Raw genomic sequence first — 21400 nt, forward strand, 5'->3', positions numbered from 1 at the left:
GCTCTTTCTTCTTTGGTTCAGCAACAGGCTCAAGAACAGGAGGTCGTCTACCTCTTTATTCCCACTCAGGCAGTCGGGGCCCTGATTGGCAAGAAGGGCCAGCACATCAAGCAACTTGCCCACTTTGCAGGAGCTTCCATCAAGGTGGGTCTGTTCGCGTCACCTGTCCGTCGACCCTTAAGAGAAGAAGAGCCCTCGAACACGAGATGATTGTACCGTGCATTTTTAAAAAGCCGCTCACCGATCATTAAAACGGATGTTGATGTGTTGGAAATGCCTGCCGTCTGAGTCAGCAGCCCTTCGCTGACCGCAGCCCAGGCAGCTATTGTGATTAAGCGGCCGATGACTCGAGAGTCGGGCACTTCAGACGGCACAACCAGAGGCGGTTTTTATTCATTTGAGTTTTTACACTGAATTTGGTGCGTTTATGCTTGACATATTTATGAATATGGGTCGGCTGATGTGGTGCTTTAGCGCTTCCTGTGAAGTCAGACCGAAGGAATTCAGATATCTGAACATTTCTTTGTGATCTGGTCAGATCGCCCCAGCCGAGAGCCCGGATGTTGCTGAGAGAATGGTTATTATTACTGGAACCCCGGAGGCTCAGTTTAAGGTAAAAAAACAAAAACAAAACACCATCTTAATGTGATCAAAAAAAGGATTTGTCTATCTTTTTTTGTTTTTTTGAGAATGACGTTTGCCTGTGTCACAGTAAACCGCAGTGGACCGCTGTGTGTCCCCGTCTTCCCCAGTCTCTCCTCGCCTCATACCCTCACTTGTATTACAGGCGCAAGGTCGGATATTTGGGAAGCTGAAAGAGGAGAACTTCTTCTCAGGAAAGGAGGAGGTCAAACTGGAGACGCACATCAAGGTTCCCTCAAGCGCAGCCGGCAGAGTCATCGGCAAAGGTGGCAAGACGGTAAGCGCGGCTTCTACTTATGCAAAAAAAAAAGAAGAAAAAAAAGAGCAATATCTACATAACTGATACTTCTGATTTTTAGATTAGATTAGATTAGATTAACTTTATTGTCCCAAAAGAAAAATTTGATTTGGGTTACAGACTCTGGCCGCTACATAGTCCAAACTATGCGTCACACTGCATTCACACATAAAACACTACTATAAAAATTCCATTATAAGACAATAAATAGATACATAAAGGAGCATGTTACATTATATTCACAATAAAAATTTGAAGGAAGAAAAAAAAAAATAATAATGATGATAATAAATAAATAAAGATGTATAAAAACCGTTCTTTAAAAAAATCTGTTTTAAGAGATAATGAATAGAAAAAATAAATGAATAAAAAAATTAACTGCAAAGGTCAACGTTTTGTGCGTTTGAGCCAGAGGTTTACATACAGCCAAGCCTGGATAGGAATCTCATTTAATTTTGGGTTGTTAAAAGATACATTTGACCTTATCTTTTACTAGGGGGAGAATGAAGACCAAACATACATCCGTAATGATTTTTAAGAACGTGAAAGGCATGCAGACGTTTATTTTTATTGTCTCTGATCCACACAGGATCAGAATTACTTTAATAATTAGTTAAAATGTCCCCCTGGACCATGCTGCTACTTATTATAGTAAACCTTTAGCAGGATATCTTCTGCACAACAACGAGAAGTATCTTTTGGAGGAACGTAGGCGAAGCTTTGAAACCCGGCAACGCCGTATGTGTTGTCCTGCACGGTGGTAGCAGCGTCATGCTGTGGAGCTCTTTATGCTGACGGTGGGGCTTATTGGAACGATGCGGACGAAGGACTTCCACCTCATTCCATTCCTCAACTTCACCTCAAATCAACAGGCAGCAAGCTGAAGCTTGAGAACAGCTGCATGTTCCAGCAGAGCGATCATCCCAAACACGCGTCGAAACAGGTTCTGCAGTAGAGGAAGCAGGGTGACGGCAAGCTTTTGGTGCGTTGCCTCAAACCGAAGGGACTGCAAAACCAGATGCACGCCGGAGGAAATGTTTGCCGACCACAGCGATAAACTGCAGCTTAGAAACATTTTGTCTTCTTTATTAAAGGACGGTGGTTGTTCTTTTCACATGGTGGAGGTGGACATGGGCTCATTGCTGAAGAAAATACATCTTAAGCAGTCACACCCGTACCGCTTTGATCTCCGCTACGCTTTGACTCTCATGGTTTTTCCTCCAGCAGGTGGTGCCTCAGAGCCATAAATAAAATTTAAAAAGTAGATAGTAAAAATGTATAAAACCTTAGAAATATATATATATATATATATATATATATATATATATATATATATATATATTATGAATGAAATATATGTAAATGTGGGTTTGCTGGTAATGGTTTCTGTTAAAGTCTTTATAATAGACCCTGAACTCAACCCATAAATGACGCTTAAAAGCTGCGTTTATGCTAGGAAACTCACAATTCAAGTTAAGTCTATAATTTTTTCAAGAAAAGGGGGCAAATATCTGAGCAGAATTATGCCAGATGCTTGTTAGTGGCTAAAAAGTTATATGTATCCAAATTTTGACTGTATGTTCCATAATCATCATATTGGTGATTTCTAATAAATCATTTGAGGCCTAAAACTAACATGAATATGCTGCGCATGATGATTGCATGTAAACTCCTGGCTCCTGTAAATGCGCACGTCTGTGTGTCGTAAGTGAGCCGGGAGGTGAAATCGGATCCAGGATCTGAATCTGCGAGGTGTGCGTATGTGTTTCAGGTTAATGAGCTGCAGAACCTGACGAGCGCAGAGGTCATTGTGCCGCGGGACCAAATTCCTGACGAGAACGACGAGGTCTTTGTGAAAATCAGCGGGCACTTCTTCGCCAGCCAGGTACACAAAACCCCTAAGCAGCACAGCTGTAGTCAGGAATTTAGCCGTCAACCCAAACCTGGCTTCACCACTACATGCAGTTTTAGATGCTCATCTTAGTAGGAGTACATGTTTAATATAATGACCGAGCCTGGAGGCATTGCTATTCTCAGCCATCTCTGTGTAATCTTTCAAATTTTTTTTATTTTTCTTGCAACTAATCTTCTTTCTCTAAGGGTTTGGAAGAGAAAAGACAATCCAATCAACAATTACCTAAGCTTGATAACCTGATAATAATTAAATCAAACCTAAAAAACTTCCTGCTAACTTTATTTAAAGGGTGAGCAGCATTTTTCAGCAGTGTCTCACAAAAGAATTAACTCCCCTTGAACTCTTTCCCGTTTAGGGGGAGTTAACACACATTTTATATTATGGTATCAGGATTTTTGGTAGTCGTCCAGCAAAAAGTCACTAAGTAGGAAGAAAGGACGACACATGAGTTAGAAGTAACCATCTGTAAGGCAGCAGTGCCAGAAGATACTTCAAGTGGGGGTTAAATAGTTAGCATGCTGGTTCAAAAAAGTCTCCTGTTTATATCAAGTTTCTATCTGAAATTATATGAAACTGTTAAATTTGGAATCATATCTCGTCTAACTAAACCCTTTAATTCGGGTTAAGATCTTTGAAAGCAGAAAGACTAATCTTCCCTTTCTTAAATATTAACCTTGAGTTATTTATTTCTTGTGAAACCCTAAATTTAGAAGTCAGAAATGTTCAAAATATTAAAAGAATCTTCAAAATTTATGAACGCATTGCATATCAAATCAATTGGTTTTCATTGGACTTGCTTTAAGCTTTTTCTTATTTGTGGACATTGATGCATGGATGGAAATAGTCGTTAAATTGGGATATTTCCATCATGGTTTAAATGGTTTTGAAATTTTCATTAGTTTTTTTGTCTTTTATTTAGTTTTGAATTCTGATTTTGAATTCTATTTTAGTTGTAATTAGTTTTTAGTATTTGTTTGCTAGTTTCGGTTTAGTTTTCTATTTTTTGAAAATGCTTAGTTTCAGTTTAGTTTTTATTAGTTTCAGTTATGGTTTTAGTCTTTTATGTAATGCGACTTGCATACCAGGGTAAAGACTGAAAAAAAACGAATAGAAATAGTTGTGTGTGACAAAAGCCCAGAAAACAATCATAGATTTTGTGTAATCAGAATCAGAATGAAGTTTAATCGCCAAGTAGGTTTGCACTTACAAGGAATTTGACTTGGTGTTGATGGTGCAGACATAAAATAAAAATACAATAAAATAAAAAGGATATATATACAGAAGCTATATACACTATACGGTACAAAGAAACCTAAGTCCATTTTCTCTTAAAGTTCAGTTAGTTTTGATTAGTTTTGTAAACTCTCATGACAGTTTCAGTTAGTTTACATTCTTGTTGCAAGGTCTCGTTGCACCTAAAAGGTTTCTTACTTCTAGTTTTTTTTAAAGTCGTTGGTTTTAGTTAACGATAATAACCTTGGTTTTCCATACGTTGCCATTTTGTTTTACGTTTTACGCCTGATTCTCACCGCTTGCTGCCTCCTCTTACAGACTGCCCAGAGGAAGATCCGGGAGATCATTCAGCAGGTCAAACAGCAGGAACAGAAGCACCAGCAGGGCGCCGCCGTGTCACCGCACCACTCCAAGTGACCCGGGCCAGGCAGCTCCAGTGGGCACCAGCCAATGAATGTAGCCCTCCCGAACGGACAGAGACTGACCCAGACTGAGGCCGAGGCCGAGGGGGACGCGCAGGGCAGACCAGCAGCGGCGGCACCGGGATCAAAACCAAAGAACTTCGCTACGGGGGGAAACAAGTGAGAGCCAAAGGCTGTGGGCATTGTGTGCACTGCCAGCCCTGTGAGAGCAGACAAAGTGGGAGAAAATATAATGATAAAAAGACCAAAAAAAAAAAAAAAAAAAAACAAGAAAGAGAAGAGAGGTGGATACTGCATACATTTGGGATTAAATGTCTTATGGGTAATTAAAAAAACAAACAAAAAACAACAGGAAATGATATGTCGCCCTGCATAACGTTATCTCTTTAGTTGGACTAACATAGGCCTAAAAATACGAACAAAAAAAAAAAAACCCTATTAACACGAGTGCACGCAAAGGCATTTTGGATTGACAGAGTGAGTTAGAGGAAGAGCGAGCGTCAGAGAGCGGCTCCTCTTCGTGAGACTATCCTTAGCAGTATTAATGCAGAGTAGAGACGTACATTGATACACACTGAGAGTATGCACTGTTTTTCTTTTTGTTTTCTTCTATCAGAATGACAGAACAACCCAGTGCGGGTTTTTTTTTTTTTTTTTTTTTTTAAACGTGTTCGTCGGTTCAGGAGATTGAGTGGAAAACAGCCCCGGGAAAGCGATCGGTTTTGTTTGTTGATTTTAAAAAAAAAATCTCTCAACGCAAATCTGACGGACGCTTCTGAGTCTTTCTAACAAAAGCCTGTGTGTGTGCCAACGCAAAAGATAACGTCCCCTTCCCAGCAAACCCCCCCCCCCACTGTTCATTTACCATGCTTTGCGCTTTTTATTTTCTTTTAAATCGATTCTTTCTCTTCTGCTCATTTCTGCTTTCATTGCTCTCATCTGGAGTTGCGTTCTTGATAGGTTGCACTTCTTGTGTTGCAAAGGAACATCTTTTTCTTCTGTAGCCTTCATGAAAGGATTGAACTGACTGCCACTTTTTGTTGCTAAAGACAGGTGAAAAATGAGGGGTCGTATCGCCCTCCCGTGCTTTGCAGCGATGTCTAAAACTCTCCTTATGATAATAATAATAATAATAAAAAAGGCATTGACGATCAGAGGAAAATAAATAAATGAATCAACGTCTTAAAGAAGCGGCGCACCTTAGCTAGTGAGCAGGTAATCATTTGTTTTGAATGTGCACTGTCACACGCTTGGCCTTAAGGGGACGTCACTAGGGGCCAACACAAGGTGTGTGAACAGGGGGCCCAGAATGAGGGGACAGGGTTAGGGTGGGAGGGCGAAAACATTTATAGGGTTAGCGAGCAGGCATGGGCCGGTAAGTTGATAAAATGCTGCGGTGTCATGCTATTTAAACAAAAATGTATAGGATGATCTAATTATTTTTATTTAAATCCACAAAAAACAGCAAGTAATTCTACTGCTACTAAAATACTGTAACATATATTTATCATGACAGCTTTATGAAATATTATCTATACCATATGTTTAATATGATGCTGATACATACAATTAAGCAGAAGTAGATACCTGTTTAATTTAGTCGTTTTTTCCCCCATAAACTTTTTAAATGTCCCTGTAAGTTAGGAGAAAATGTGGGAGCCTTAGGCTAGCTGACCTCCAATGTGCTGCAACAGGTGGGGGAGGGGGGAATGTTCAGCTAGCTACTTTATGCTCCGTACAGGCGGGGAAAACTCCGGTCACACTATTATTTTCTCTGGCATCTTATATATATATATATATATATATATATATATATATATATATATATATATATATATATATATATATATATATATATATAACTTTAAACAAGACTCTTTGGTGTGGAGTTTGTAACTGAGTGAAGAATGCTTCAAGTTAGCGATTGTCAATATCAGTGAGGTATTTAAAATAAAAAAAGTAATCAATTGAAGTACAAAAGCTTTAAGAAGCTATTTATGAAAAAAATTAAATGTTTTTTACTATCTTTGTCAAGAGATGCCACCGGATCATTTTGGCTGCGAGAGAGTGCACGGCTTTTAGGAGACAACAGGATAGCTGAATAGAGTACAGCAGAGTTTGTAATAGTTTATCTTTCTGAGCTTTTAACTTCTGTCACGGAAAATGATGGATTTGGAAATGTCGGTAGCCTTTTAGAAATCTCTGGGCTAAGATAGGGGTCACATTATCCTGGAGAGACGGAAACTGCTGCTTCGGCGATGCTAGCTGCGCTAATTGCGCTAATTGCTAATATAAGATGCTAAAGGCCATTTAATGTCATAAGATATGCTCCTAATTAGTACATTAACACATTAATTTTGGTGAACTAAAGGAAAAGAATGACAATTTAGGAAAAAAATTATGCATTTTATCTCAGTTTTCGGACGACGGATGCACACACTGCAGCCACAAAGAAGAGACGCTGGATGTGTTGAGTACTGCATGACTTCAAGCTTACTGCAAAACGTCAAGCAACATGTATTCCAATTGCTAAACGTTGCTAAATATGTCGGATAAATATTTGATTCAAATAATTGAGATTATTAAGTGAATTCATGGAGATGAGTAATTTTAATCGCATCAAATTTCGGCACAAAGGCTTTTATATCTTAATACATTATAGTTCTTAAAGAGAAACCCGAATCGATGTACGATTGGCGTCAGCAGGTCAAAGCTTTACAGAAACTGGCCTCGGAATTTGGATCTGTACGTCGAGTAGGAACGAAAGGATGGCCAATTTTTTGCCATTTTTAATTTGTAACTTTTTTAAATTTTGCTAGGCCTTTGCGACAGGGGGACCGGCCCATGCCTATTGGAGGGCGGGAGGAAAGGAGAGCGGGGCTTGGCAACGTATGATCTGTGGTACACACACACAACCGCAAACGTGACCGCATCCGCGTTTGGCTTTAACCCTCTCTTTGTCAGGGAGCTTTCTAAAAAAAAAAAAACGGCATGACAGCTGTGAATGTACAATATGCAGCCTTTTTTTTTTTAGAACACATCACCCCTGTCGTGTCCAGAAGGCCCGGCCCAGTAACACACACACACGCAGATTGTCATCCTCTCCTTCACTCTTTTCACCCCCGAACTTGGTGATTTCAAAAAAAAAAAAAGAAAGTAATTGTTGGTGGCCGGCTGCCTGGATGAACGCTCTGGACTCGCAGGTCATGGTGTCCTTTCGTGCTTTACTTTGGAGAGACCGTGGAAGCTTGTTGCCTTATTTTGTCACCTCTCAAACATCACCCATCAGCTTCATCTTCCAGACGCAAGGTTATTGCCAATACGCACAGCTTCCTCCATGTGTGTCTGTGTGCGTGTGCGCGCGCACGTACGTACGTATGTGTGTGTATGTATATATATATAAAAAAACAGAGTAATATTTATGAATCTATTTTTTTCCTATTTTGTGATGAGATCTATTGATAAGAAACAAAAAAAAAAACAAGAAGAACAGTCCTCTTCTGATTTTCTTTCCCTCCCTCAGTGGGACACTGCCATATTATTTTGAAGGGAAGTGTTTATTTTCTTGAAAACTAAGACTATGAAAAATAATATAATAATAAATGATAAAAACCTGAAAAAATAGGAGACAAGTCAAGTGAACCACGGCGTTAACTTTGGTTGGGATGTGAACAGTGCGCATGTCAGTATTGTGATCTACCTCAGGCTTCAGGGTACCTCAGTCCAATCTTTCATTTCCCCCCCACCCCCCTTATTTTTTTTTTCCACATTTTGTATGCCTTGTTAACTGATCAGTTTGAGCTTTTTTAATTTTTTTTAAATGAAAAAAATAAAATAAAATTCTGTACACCTTCAGGTCCAGCCAACTAGTGAAACTTTGCAAAACAATACTCCGTTGGACTGTGTTTGCCTGGACGCCATGCAACCTCTAAAGTCCAATTTGTTTGAAAAGGAACAAAGCGTTGGATTTTAAAGGGTAGATACCCAAGAGATCGTGGGGTAAAAGGAAGACAGAAAGATACAAATCAGCTAGAAACTAACCAACTATACCTCCTGTTTTTCCCGATTTCACCTTCAGGTTTTAGTTTTTCTACAAAAAAAAACAACTGTAAGTGGAAAAACAACGACGTTTATTGACTTGTGAGATATAAAACCGTGTTTTATACCAACCCGACATAATCTTACCAGCTCTCTTTGATAAAAAAAGAAAACAACAACAACAACACACAGCAAACCAGGGCTGATTTTAATGAAAAGCTGCAAAAACACACTGACAGGACCCTAGAACGCAGCGTAAAACCCTAGTCTTTTGTGCAGAATGTCCAAACGAGTGTGGTCGTTTGAAGCGTCACTGTGTACGACAAGGAAAACTGTATATCTGTAAACATGTACAATAGAGTCACGTATACATGGTTTTTCTGTCGTTCTCTAACACAAAGCCTGGCTGGAGAGTTTAGAGCGTCACAACTTTCCTCAAACTGACCTCTGAATTAATTTTTTTTTTTTTTGTTTGTGCTGTACATTTCAGAATCACCTCTCTGAATCCATGGCTGACTTTAGATATTAAAAACAGATGCGGGGCAAAAAAATAAAAAATGGGGTGGGGGGTGGGGTAAAACAAACAAATAATGTAGTGAAAGTTTTTGTTTAGAGCTGATTTTTCTGTGTTGCTTGTAGGATTGGCGGACTTTTAGTCTTCAGATGAGGTGGATCTTTGTTTTTTTTTTTGTCCCAGTGAACACAAACTTGCAGTACTATATCAAAGGTCTAACAAACTCACACAATGCCTGAGGCTGCTGCTGCTGCTGCTGTTGCCGCCAGCCTCCCCACAGCCGGTACAGTACCTCATACTGATGAACGAGAGCTCGCCAGACCTGACTCTTAGTACCCTGACCTAGCTAAAACGCAGTACGGTGCTTCGACTCCTCAGATGGTCTGCTTCACCTGTAGTAGAGCACGTGTCGGAGAATAAAGAAAAACGCTTTTCATTGTAGCACTGAGACTTCTACTGCTCCTTGCAACAGGGTATTTATGCCCCCCTGAACTTTAAGAGCATTTTGTCACGTTAAAACCAAAACTTTAATGTATTTTGTTGGGATTTCTTTTCTCAAATTAAACAACGCAAGCATACTGGTGAAGTGGAAGGAAAGGGATACATGGTTTATAACATTTGTTTAAAAAAGGGAAAGGAGGTGCTCCTTTGTATTCAGCCTTTTGGGGCTTGTCTCTACCGGCTTTGTTCGTATGGAGAAAGTTTTCCCTACTTGTCTTTACAGAAATAGCTCAAGCTCAGTCAGACTGGAATGCGGCGCCTCTGTGAACATCAGTTTTGAACATTTGACACGGTACCTAATTGAATTTACACATTAATGTATCTTGAACCGTTCTACTGTAGCTCTAGCTGGCTCTATGTTTAGAGTTGCTCTCCTGGCGGATATCAAACTTCTGCGCCTGTCAAATAAAAGCGTCCCCACAGCATGATGCCGCCACCCCCATGTTTCACCATGGGGATGGTGCGTTCAGGGTCATGAAGAGTGTTAGTTTTCTGCCCCGTGTAGCGTTCTGCCACCCTTTCATAGAGGGCAGATTTGTGGAGAGCAAGACCAAAGTTGTCTTGTCATGAAATTGTCCCACCTGAGCTGTGAGTCTCTGCAGCTCCTCCAGCGTTAGGACGACTCTCTTGTCTAACTCTATGATTAAAGCGCTCCTTGTCCAGGCTCTGGAGAGACCACTCAGGAGGCCTAAACTAGGCCAACTAAAGCTAGTTTTAATGTCTGTTTGCAGTCTTTATCCCACTGAAGCACCCAAATTTGTTCAGGTTTCAAGCGGCAGCCCTTAGATGTTTTCACAAGGTTTGTGAGCAGAAACAAGAAGCCAGAGCGGAAGCAAAACAAGATTTCGGTACAGGAAGAAAGATGCCCTTCAGAACATATTTATCAGCGGCAACCTTACAGCTCTGAAACACTTTGTATTTCAGAGCTGTAAAATATTAAAATGTCCGCATCAGTCATGGGACAGTGGTGTGTAAGAGGGGATGGCCGCCCTTTCACCATTGGAAAGCTTGAAGATTCACATTGACCAGGGTTTGAGGACGTGGATTGTCAAGGGGTTGATATTGATGTTTCGGACAGGGCGCAGGCTCTAACATCCTCACAATGGACAGCCGTGTCTATTTCTAAAGAGCATAACAAGTAACTAGTCTTACCTTTTAATCCTGTATAATAATTGAGCAATAAAAATACACAGCACCAAGACCTGAAGATAGATGGAAAAAGTAAACCAAATCGTTTAAAGGAATATACCAACTGAGGCTGTGGCAGTACTTAAAAACAAGACCTACAAACATCAGGAAGGGAGATTTTTCCCTTAATATCTGTAGGTTACTTGTTCCAAGGTTTGAGAGCCGCTGATGAAAAAGCCCGTTCTTATGTAATCTTCGGCCTAGTTTTGGGAAATAACCAAGAGTAGCTGATCTAGGGGTAGTAAAGGTCGACGAGGCAGAAACCGGTCAGATAGATATGAGGGTGCAAAACCAATTAGGTATTTATGAGCCAAAGGTAGCAATTCAAAATCAGTTCTGCGGTGCTCAGGCGGCCAATGGAGAGAAGACAGGGTGGGTGAGATGTGATCATGTCCGCGTTTTCCAGTTAAAAGAGAGGAAATTGGTGTTTTGTGGTGAGAAAGGGGGCCAGACTGACCCAAGCATAAAGTGCAAAGTGGTGCACTTTATCTCTCCCAGACAGAGCTGGACTAAGTTTAGGTATTTGCGAACTGCAAAGATGCTTTTCTGCAAAACGGAGCAGATCAAAATGTTTAAACTTAAAAAATAGATCTATAGGTAACCACACAGTAGCTTAAGTTGGAAGCTGAAAGTTGACTAAACAGGGTGCGTGAGGTACCGATAGGGCTGAATAAAGTAAGAATAGGTGGTTTCTGAAGGCAGCGGGTGTCACCGGATTTTATTCAAGCCTATCAGGGTAAATGTGGCTGAATGCACAACACTCTTTTATTTATTTGTAAAAACACGTGAAGCATGTTCATTTCCCTTCCACTTCACCATCGGAGTACCACTTTGTGTTAGTCTATGACATAAAATCCTAATAAAAACACTGAAGTTCTTGGTTGTAATGCGACAAAATCTGGAAAAAGGGAGGTTAAATACCTTAACAAGGCACTGTAGTTTTTTTTTTTAACCTTCTTTGGAGAAGTTTTATAGAGCAGTTTTTGACGTTGCGGCTCTTTTTTTCCCTGCATTGCAGAGGACTCCGCAGGCCTCTGTCTCTCTTGTGTTCTTGGCTCTTTCTAGGCGCAGGTTTCCCTCGATCTGCATCGCTCTGACTTCAGCCTCCACAGCGTCAGCCTGGATGTTCAGACAAACATGAGGCGAAACCTGCGAGGACCGTAGTAACCTTTTTTTTTATTTTTTAATCATTTTTAAGGACTGGTATTTCTAGGTATTGTGGGGTGTTAGGCATTAATTTTCAGTACCATAAAGAAGTTACACACATCACTAAGGGTGTAACAGTGTTGTTAGTCATATGACACAAGTGGTTAAATAGCTACGGTTTTCTTTTCGTTGTCTGTTCCGATCTGGTTTCTTGTATTTCACACTGATTAAATGACGTAGTCCGGAGCTGGAGCTGGGAATTTCTTAACTCCTCAGTCCTGTTAGATCACTACCGATGTTACTAGTTATGAAATTTTGGTGGGAAGAGGAAAAAAAAATAAAAGAATAAAATCAACCTAGCTAGGTTTTTTTTTTTTTTTGAACAAATAATGGAAGATAAATGTAAAGAAGACGTGTTGCGAGAAAGCACTCGGGCCTGATTTGAAGCGCTGATGGAAAAGCTGTCCTGCCTTTAGATCAGAGGCCGTGTGAAACTCCCTGGAGCAGGTCGAACGTACGCAGAGCCACAGCAGTCTTTCTTTTTTTTGTTGTTGTTGTTGCCCTGGACATGTTGTTGAGTGGATTAAAAAAAACAAAACGTTGCATGAGATTGATGCAGGTAATCCAGTATGTACTACACCTCACATCGCACTAGACTTGGAATTGTGTTTTTATTTTCCATGGATCCGGTTCTGATCTGCGTTTTCACCATCCGGGAGACTCCCGTTGTTTCTTGGCAGGTTTAAAACCCTCGATGTTACCCACAGGTCAACAAGGCTCCAAACACCTCAAGATAATAATAATAGTAATAATAATAATAATAATCAGTGGCTGCACTGGAGGGACATCCGATCCATAACTTTTTTTTTTCTTTTTTTTTAACAACACAACACATGGATCCATGCCTTTCTGGTACCAGCCAAGCTGTTGTTTTGAGTTGTGAGTGAACTGTATTGCTGAGCAACCTGGATCTGAGCAATAAAGAATATCTGAAAGAAAACCTTGTTTTATTTTTATTACTTTAAAAACACTTACACCTGCAAAACCAATCGTAGCACAAGGAAGTCCTCTCATTGCAACTGGAGGAACCCTCAGGAGACAATACTGCAAATAAGGTCTAAATCAGGTTTAAATAAAAAAATAATGAGTCTTCACGTACAGCACCTGTTGCCTTTATTGGCACCCGTGTGAAAAGTCTTGAAATAAATTCTGATTTTAACGGCGCAACATAATCACACACTAGATCGTTTTAGTTGTATAATCCAACCTTAAATTTTACTGCATTTTTTCGGTTAGGAAAAGTTTAGGTCACACTTGCTTTTTTAACTTTTTAAAAAAAAAGCTTTTTTAAATGCTTTTTTTTAACCCCCTAGTGGCAATAAGGCAGCACCTCATCTTCGCCTGTAGCATTTAACAAGGTATGAAGTCTACAGAACTGGAGCTTGGGGACTGAGAAGCCTATAGAAAATCTTAATTTAGTATCCTGTCAGCCATTTTTGTGTTGATTTGGCCTCATGGTGTGATTTGTATTGAAAAAAAAAAAATGTCCAGACACTTTAAAGTGCTCGTGATGCTGTCCAGGCCCACATGATCACAGATCGCCCACTCCACTTAACACTAGACGTGAGCCATTTTCCAAATATTCATCCCTTGCTTAAAGCTATAGTGGGTAATCCTGTTCAGAAACTTTTTTTTTTTATACTGCGTAAAATCGTCCTTCCATCCTGATAGTAGTAAATACATTACATATTCAGAAAAAGGTAAAAAAAAAAGTGTGCGTGCTCGTTCCTTGTTAGTTTCCTCTTGCTGGCTACGCATGTATCCTGTTAGCTTAGCGGTTAGCTTAGGTGTTAGCCGTTCACCGTAGCTCCGCTGCTCTCACCGTAGACTTTGAACATGGCTGAGAGTCGCAAACCACATATAAGTTTATGAGAAGAAAGCTTCAGTATAAAAGAAATAAGACCAGAATGGATTTGAGAGATTTTTCTCACACGATCCCCCTGAGGAGCAGAAAAGCAGGTAAGACGGTCTTACGCATGCGCAGTTATTCAAAAAGGGACTTGGGGAAAACCTCCAGAAAAATTGCTGACTAAAGCTACAAAACCCCAAGACCCCCTGAAAGTGTTTGTTACCAAAAAACTAATCAGTCCCATCAGTCTAATGGTGGTTGAGGAGACTTGGAGACACTAAAACGTTGCAGTCCTCTGAATGAGGGAAAGTTTCGACGAGTAGCTTTTTCCTTGAAGCCATTAATTTACCTGGCTTATGAAAATCAACACATAGCTGCCTGGCTTCAATGTTTTCTTGTACTTTCTGTTTTACAGACTGGCAAATAAAAAGTCCCTTAACACTGCTCCACTTTGAAAAAAGCATAAATCACAATCATTTTATAGGAATTGTTACTGACGTCACTGACGGTTGCAGCTGCAATTTTGTAAGAACACAAATGAATGTAACAATGTCTTCACTAGATTCACCATGTTAGATTTTGCTGCTGCAATAAAAGATACTTTAAGGCTTTTTTACCAGGGATCCCACTAAATGTGGCAGGGCTGTTAAATTAAAATGTAATAAGCTGGTAAATGTGAACGTTCCATTTTAAATGATTTATATCAACGACAGAAAAGGCAGATGCAAAAATGTCCGTCCTAACCCATTACAGAAAAGTCATGACATAACACAGCAACCTAGAGTAAACAGCTGACAAACACGTGAATCATAAAAAGAGACAACAGAGAGTCCGTAGCTTAGAAAACCTTTACAAAGTCTGAAATAACACTGCAATGAGAATCAGGCCTGCGATCTTCTGAACGTTGACATTGTACCAAATCATGTCGGTTTTATTTACTTTAAAATGCAAAATTATTTCGAAAGAGTAAGAAGAGTAAAGACATGAAGTTAAAAATCACACCCGTCCGCTCCTGTACTAAAACCTTAGGGCAGTGAAGGGCTTTCTGCTAAATAAAAAAATACAAAAAAAAAAAAAACAGCCCTAACCCTCCAGACTATCAGAGGAGGAACTCTCAATCTCTTAAAGTGGCAGTGGAGCTTTAGTGGATTATGGAGCGAAGCCTTCGCTGATCTGAGCTGCTCCCAGGCACCTACAATGGCTTTAGAGTCAAAGGTCTGGCCTCTAAGTTGTATTATTATCATTTTTTTTACTGTTCTGAACACTTAAGGCCTGGTATGTTTTATAATGTTGTGACTGATGTTAAGCCTTGAGGCTAATTCACTTTTCAGTTACAAATATATAAAAAAAAGACACCCATATGCCAATCTACTCTGTAGAAACATGGCCAGGTCTTCCGCAGTTTTCACATTAATGTTTCAGAGAGTCCATGGAGGTAGTGTTTAAAGGCCAAAACTGAACAACAGGCACTTTGAACGCAGGGTTTAAACCGAAGCTGAACTCTTACTGTTTAAAATGAGTGCAAAAAAAAAAAAAAAACTACAAAAAAAAAAAAAAAAAAAATCCCCGACTTCCTTATTACTGTACATTCATACGTTACCCAAATACTGTTGTCACAAAAACACCACAACTGGAAATCGGCAAAAAAAAAAAAGAAATGCTTTTGTAATTTTTACAAAACCATTAATTCTTGCTCATCTCCACGCGACTCCAGAGGGGCACAGCCCTCCAGAACAGGAGGTTTGTCTCAACAGCTGTCACTTCCAACGCGTTTCCTCTGGAGAGCAGAAGGCATCAGAAAACCGTGTGGAGGAAAACGTTAAAAAAAAGACAAAAATATAAATTAAAATAAAAAAACAACAACACTCCAGCGGGTCACTGCCCCTTCTTATCTGCGTCTAGCCCGTTCTGGACGCTCAGCTTGAGGCGCCGCTGGCTGAGGCGTCGGATGAGGGCGCCGGGCAGCAGAGCCACGCAGGCGATGGCCAGCAGCTGCAGGAGGCGCTGCCAGGAAAACAGGTCATCCAGCGACGACACCTCGGACAGCATGACGCCGGTCTGGACGCAGATGAAGTTGTAGGGCAGCAGGCCTAAAAAATTAGTCACAAATTGTCAAAAAACACAAACCGCGCTGGGCCCGTGCATAAATCAATTCTCTAGAACCGATACTCGAATAAAGGGACAGCAGTAAACAATAATATTCAGTTCATCTATAAACAGGAAGGCCTGTGGGTTTGCAGTGCTGCAAATGGAAGTAAAACTCTGATTATGCAGCAGCTCAAGTAGTCAGAGATTAATGATCTTACAATAACAAAAGGAAAATTTTAAATTAAATTTTTAATCTTTGTCTGTACATTTATCTGCCCCTCTAACAAATAATGTCAATTCATTTAACAGAATTATTTAATAACATAGGCATGCTCATTCACTGGGGTGTCAATCTAACTTGACACAGACGTGCAATGCTTTTAGGCTCTCTTCAAAATGGGAAAGACAAGAAATCATGCTCCTCAGTTAAGAGTGTGCGTGTGTTGATCTTCTTTAGTCAGGAAATGGCTACAAAAATACAGACATACCAGGTTTAAAACAACTTGAACAGTGACAAACGAGGCTGGACAAAGACCAGAGTTCATTTAGCCAAAAAGCACCAAAAACAGGGTGGTAAAAAAAAAAAAAAAAAATCTATAAACAAATATATACTATTGGAAAACACAAACAAAGGGTGGCATCTTGGGGTTAAAGAGTCTCCATAACAACCATGAGATGCCACCTACATGTGAAATGGATCTTTTGGGATGGATGCCAGGCAAAACCTTTCACAAATGTAAACTAAATGTGTGCTTTGGTCAAATTACACTTAAAAAAAACCAAAAAAACACTCTAGGTGGGTTTGCAGTGAAAACCTCGGATGACTGTAGAAAATCTGATGCTCATTGTTAAGTACGGTGGAGGATCTGTGCTGCTGACTGCCGCTCTCTCTTCCAAAGGCCTAGGAAACCGTGTTAGTGTGCAGATGCCAGGGAAATTTAAATAGAAATCTGGTGGCCTCTAGCAGTAAGCTGAAAAAGGCTTTTCTTAGAACATTCATGCTAAATATGTGATGAAATTAACAGAAAATTACTTCACAAGGTGCAAAATCGACCTTGTTCCATGACCACATCGGTCCCCTGACCTGAATCTTAAATAAAAGCTGTGTGCCAGAGTTGAAGAAAAGCAAAAAAAAAGGGGGCAGATCAGGAGTCTTGTTGATTTAAAGAAAGAAAGTCTTCTGATGTACTCCAATAAAATGTTAGAGAAGACTAAGTGCTGTCCTACTGGCCAAAAGCAGGGGTCATCTGAGGTAGCAGTGACTCTAAAACATCTATTTATAATACAGGAATTCTGATTAAATGTTTATATCATACTAAGTATATTTTAATAATACTAAAACAATAATAAAAAAAATGCTTTTAAAAGCCCTCCCATCTTTATAAGAAGTGCCAACAAGTGTGTAGGACACTAATCTTTTCTTAATAATTAGGTTTTTGAGGCAATGAAGAATGAAAAACCGAGAAGAGCCTAAACATAAAAATATGCTAAAAGCAGATTCCATAATGTCAAGAAGACTAAGCAGGAACCCACATGTGTCTTTTTTTGTCACCGACATAATTCAGTCGAATCTAATCATGACGTTTACGTCAAAGGATCTGGAGAAGGTGTGTGGAGATCATGAGTTTGGAAGAAATAAAGTTATGTCTTCAATGTCCTTTTCAGGGCTAATCTAATTCTAAACTATAGGCCAGGGGTGTCAAACAACCTCCAGACCTCGAGGGTCGGTTCCCAACTCCACTGAATCAAATTACTGCATTTCAGCCTCCGCTTGCAGTCCAGTTCAACAGATTCCTGCTGGTTATGAGACTTAGGTGTGTTGGGACACAAATAAAAGCTACAGGACTGCATTTCAAAAGCAAGGCCACAACCTAGCCACACCTACCAATAAATACCGAGCAGAAGAAGAAAGTGATGGGGATGTTGACTATCGGGGCCGACATGTTCAGGAACCAGTTGGGCGTCATGGGGAAGAACCTCAGGAAGAGCAGAAAGAAGAACAGACAGTCCCGGTTGTCCTCCACCTGGAACAAAGCGGGCAGAAAGCGTTAGCCGTGCTGTGAAATACCGCAAGCGCCTTTCAGAGGAGCTCCCTCCAACACTATTCGTTGATATTTTAAGTAGCACCTAAGTGTGTAGTGGAAATAATAATAATTATTTATTTTTTAGTTATTTTTTTTAAAAGTGTGACATGGATTTCAGCCCAATTTACTCAGATACCCCTAAATAAAATCCGGTGCAAGCAATCGGCGTCAGAAGTCAGTCCACCTAGCCTTGAGTCACGTTAAAGACGAACCCTTTTGCTGCAACAGGATCAAGTCTGTTGGGACATGTCTCTGCCAGCTTTGTGTGTCTGAAGAAATCTTTGTTCAGTCGTCTTTGTAACAAAGGATCAAGCCATTCTGAAGCAGTAATTTTCTATTCTAACGCATGAATACGCTGCGAGCTCTGGTTGTATGTTAAAGGTTGTTGAAAGGTGAACCTTAAGTCTTTTGCTGCCTTTAAAAGCTTTTCTTCCAGTATTGCCGCGCATTCAGCTCCACCCGTCATCCTTTAAACTCTGACCCACTTCTGTCCCTCCAAAAATGTCATTATGGCTACATAATGGCTCTAGAGATCGAAGATTACCTACTGTCCTTGAACATAAACCCATACACGGTCACCTACCGGCTGCAGGATTTTATAAAAAGCCTCGTCAAATGATTAATTAAGTAAATAAATGACCACATTTTCTACATTTTCTGTCGCTGTTCCATTCCCTTCTGCCTTTTCTTGTCTGACTCTTCTGTTTACATCGATATTCACAACAAAATAAACCCAAACTGAAACGAGAATGCTGAGAAATCAAAAATCTGATTTATCTTTATTTTTTTATTAGAGAACAGATGTGATTATTACTTTTTATTTTATAATTTCCATTTACTGTGTCCACATTTGTTCCAGCTATTTTGATGGAGGCGCTGTCTGAGCGCCCCCTGCTGACAGGCTGACTAGAACACCTTCTTCCACATGTTTGCCCTCCAGTGTCACCACTACAGGGTTTGTGGTAAACTGATAGCAGGACATTTCCTGGCTGTCTTTTTAAAAAAAAAAAAAAAGGCTCTTTATCGCTGCATCTACAGCTTCTCCCACCTGAGCTGTGGATCGCTGCATCTCCTCCAGGGTTACCAGCGGTTTCCTGGCTGACCTGATTAATGCTCTCCTTGCCATATTCTACCTATTAGGGGTCTTTTAATGGCATTTGGTTGCACTGGATCTTATTTTCGGACACCAGAGTTGAGGCTGAATCCAAACATAAAAATGTACAGATTTTAATTTGCGAAAATTGTGGAAACTCCCAGAAAATCCAAATAAAATCCACTGAAGTTGGTGGTTCTGTTTCTTGCGAGAGAAAGTAGAAGAGACTCAAGGCTTTAATCCCTCTTAAATCTAATGAATAACAACAAGATTTAGATTAACACAATCTAGCTAGATAAACTAAATACAAACTAGATAATACAAATGTAATAAGAAGCACTGCTTTATGACTTTTCTGAGCCTCTGATTTCGCCTCTGATTTCAGGTACGTTACCTTTTTCTGCAGCATGGAAACTTTCTCTGGGAAGATATTCACAATGTAATGCTTTCCAAAGGCTTGGGACAGCAGGTAGCACATGGTGGAGCCCACCGTGGTGAGCACACAGGCAAGGAGCAGCCCTTCATACGGTCCAAAGATAGCTCCTGCAAGAATGTTCTGCACAACGGCAAGCAGAGATGAAAAGGCTTGCTGTTACCACTTAACTTCAACTGAGCGGGAGACAAGGGGGGGGGGGGGGATTATTTAGGATCTAAAAGCAGTCTGAAGCAGTCTGTAAAGAAGTCAGTAAAAGTGAGGAAGAAAAACTCTGAGCGGTCAAACGGCGTGAGACCGGATCCGTATTATCGGCATCTTTCAATCCACTGCAGTAGACCTTATAAGAAGAGACAAAAACCTAATTTTTCCAATCGTCGTTATTATATATCCTTTTCTGAAACCCAATCAAGTCAGTTTAAAATGCTTTTGGGCATTTGTGTTGCGTTCCACTCACCAGGAAAGACGACCCCGGGATGGCAAAGGACTGCTTGTATAGATACGCGCTGCAGAACAGGAGCAGAACATAGCCGGTGTGCTCCTTCTTGTAAAACTGCAGCAGCTCAGCCAGCTCCCGCAGCTCCTCCAGGTCAGACGGGAACTTCAACCTGTGGGAACATTCACTCTCAGGTTAGATCTTCAAGAAAAAAATAAAAAATAAATGAAATCATAGCCCAGATGAATGAGCTGCTTTTGGTGGCATTTACTGCATATTACCGGTCGTATTTCTACATATTATGGGATGACCACAACAAAACATACTGGATATTTATCTTTAGATTAATGATAAAACAATCTGGTAAAGTTTGCTGAAAGGTTTTTGGGTGCTACACAGGTGTGCAACGTCAAATGAGGGTATGTGTGCAAGTGTTTTACATCAATAAACCCTCAATTATCACTGAAAAACTTATGTTTACAAGAAAAGAAAAGGTTTAATAAGGTGGGAGAGAACCACAATTTGTGTTAATTCAGTCAGTATTTAATATAGTTGGCACAATACATTGTTAAAATATAAGGGTAAGCTATATTATCTTAAAAATAAAGTTAGCCCTTGATACAGGAGAAAACTGTATTTATTTTTTAAAGAAAATGGCCGCTTATTAATTAATCGGTAGTCGATCGATAAGGTCATCGATAACTTGCATACCTACTTTTAATAAAAATGTACAATCCGTATGTCTCCGGCGACCAAATCAAACATAAAATCCCTATTGTCGCTTTAAAACTTCTTAAAAACTGCTGACTTAAGTGTTTGTCAGGAAAAAAAATATGTTGCACAACGCAAGTGTCAGCAAAGCAAAGCAGTGACCGAAAAAAATAAATAAAAAAAATTGTAATGCCAGAATCTCTTTAAAGAATATTTATAAATATAAAGAGACAGAGTCCTCTGATCTAGTTCAAGCCGGCTAGCAGCTAACCGCTAACACCGGAGGTTTACCTGCTGAGTTCCCCGGAGGTGTCGCTGCTACCCTCGGACTCGCCCCCCTCCACATGTTCAGCCTCCGGACCCGGCCGAGGACGTCTCCGTGGTCCGGCAGGGAGGTACAAGGACAGATAGTACAGGTACAGGCTGGCTGCGGTCACGACAACGGCGAGCCCGACGAGAGAGCGCATCCTCCCCGGTGCAAAGAGCTTCTCTTCTCTCCACCTCCTGAGTGTTTTTGTTATCACCGAGCAGAACAACGGCCAACCGCCGTGGTGACGTCACGCCCCGGCGTCAACAGACACGCGGCGGCGGCTTGAAGCAGGTTAAAAAATATATATCATTATATATCAGTTCGTTACTAATACATTATGAAACCCCCAAAATGACTGAATATTAACATAATGAAGAGCGGAAACAAACGGTAAAGCCAAAAATGGCCTCCGCTCCAGAAGGGGGCAGTAGTTCGCAAC

The 21400-nt window shown here is 40.3% G+C and overlaps 2 protein-coding genes across 2 annotated transcripts in view; one reads left to right on the plus strand and one right to left on the minus strand.

Moving 5' to 3' along the window:
- Positions 1-4943, plus strand: part of igf2bp2a (insulin-like growth factor 2 mRNA binding protein 2a) — a 79873-nt gene extending 74930 nt beyond the window's left edge. The window contains exons 12-16 of the mRNA XM_036139451.1: positions 22-144; positions 539-613; positions 788-919; positions 2712-2825; positions 4407-4943. Of these exons, the coding sequence (XP_035995344.1) occupies positions 22-144; positions 539-613; positions 788-919; positions 2712-2825; positions 4407-4505 (543 nt within the window). The 3' untranslated portion in view covers positions 4506-4943. The remainder of the gene's footprint in view (positions 1-21; positions 145-538; positions 614-787; positions 920-2711; positions 2826-4406) is intronic.
- A 9545-nt stretch (positions 4944-14488) lies between these two features.
- On the minus strand, positions 14489-21315 carry tmem41aa (transmembrane protein 41aa). Its single transcript, XM_036139453.1, has 5 exons — positions 20943-21315; positions 19962-20112; positions 19466-19627; positions 17780-17918; positions 14489-15896 (listed from the first exon to the last, which is right to left on the minus strand). Exons 1-5 carry the CDS (start codon positions 21116-21118, stop codon positions 15682-15684), a joined length of 843 nt encoding a protein of 280 aa, XP_035995346.1. The 5' UTR covers positions 21119-21315; the 3' UTR covers positions 14489-15681.
- Positions 21316-21400: the final 85 nt, after the last annotated feature.

Source organism: Fundulus heteroclitus, chromosome 7 (assembly GCF_011125445.2).
Source record: "Fundulus heteroclitus isolate FHET01 chromosome 7, MU-UCD_Fhet_4.1, whole genome shotgun sequence".
Lineage (NCBI taxonomy): Eukaryota > Metazoa > Chordata > Actinopteri > Cyprinodontiformes > Fundulidae > Fundulus > Fundulus heteroclitus.

Bases quoted from the DNA above. Each gene is read 5' to 3' on its own strand.
- tmem41aa (XM_036139453.1), bottom strand. From the start codon at position 21,118: ATGCGCTCTCTCGTCGGGCTCGCCGTTGTCGTGACCGCAGCCAGCCTG. The intron at 20,113-20,942 runs GTAAACCTCCGG...ATGTTCCCACAG, and splicing joins ACCTCCGGGGAACTCAGCAG to GTTGAAGTTCCCGTCTGACC. The intron at 19,628-19,961 runs GTGAGTGGAACG...GCCGTTGTGCAG, and splicing joins TCCCGGGGTCGTCTTTCCTG to AACATTCTTGCAGGAGCTAT.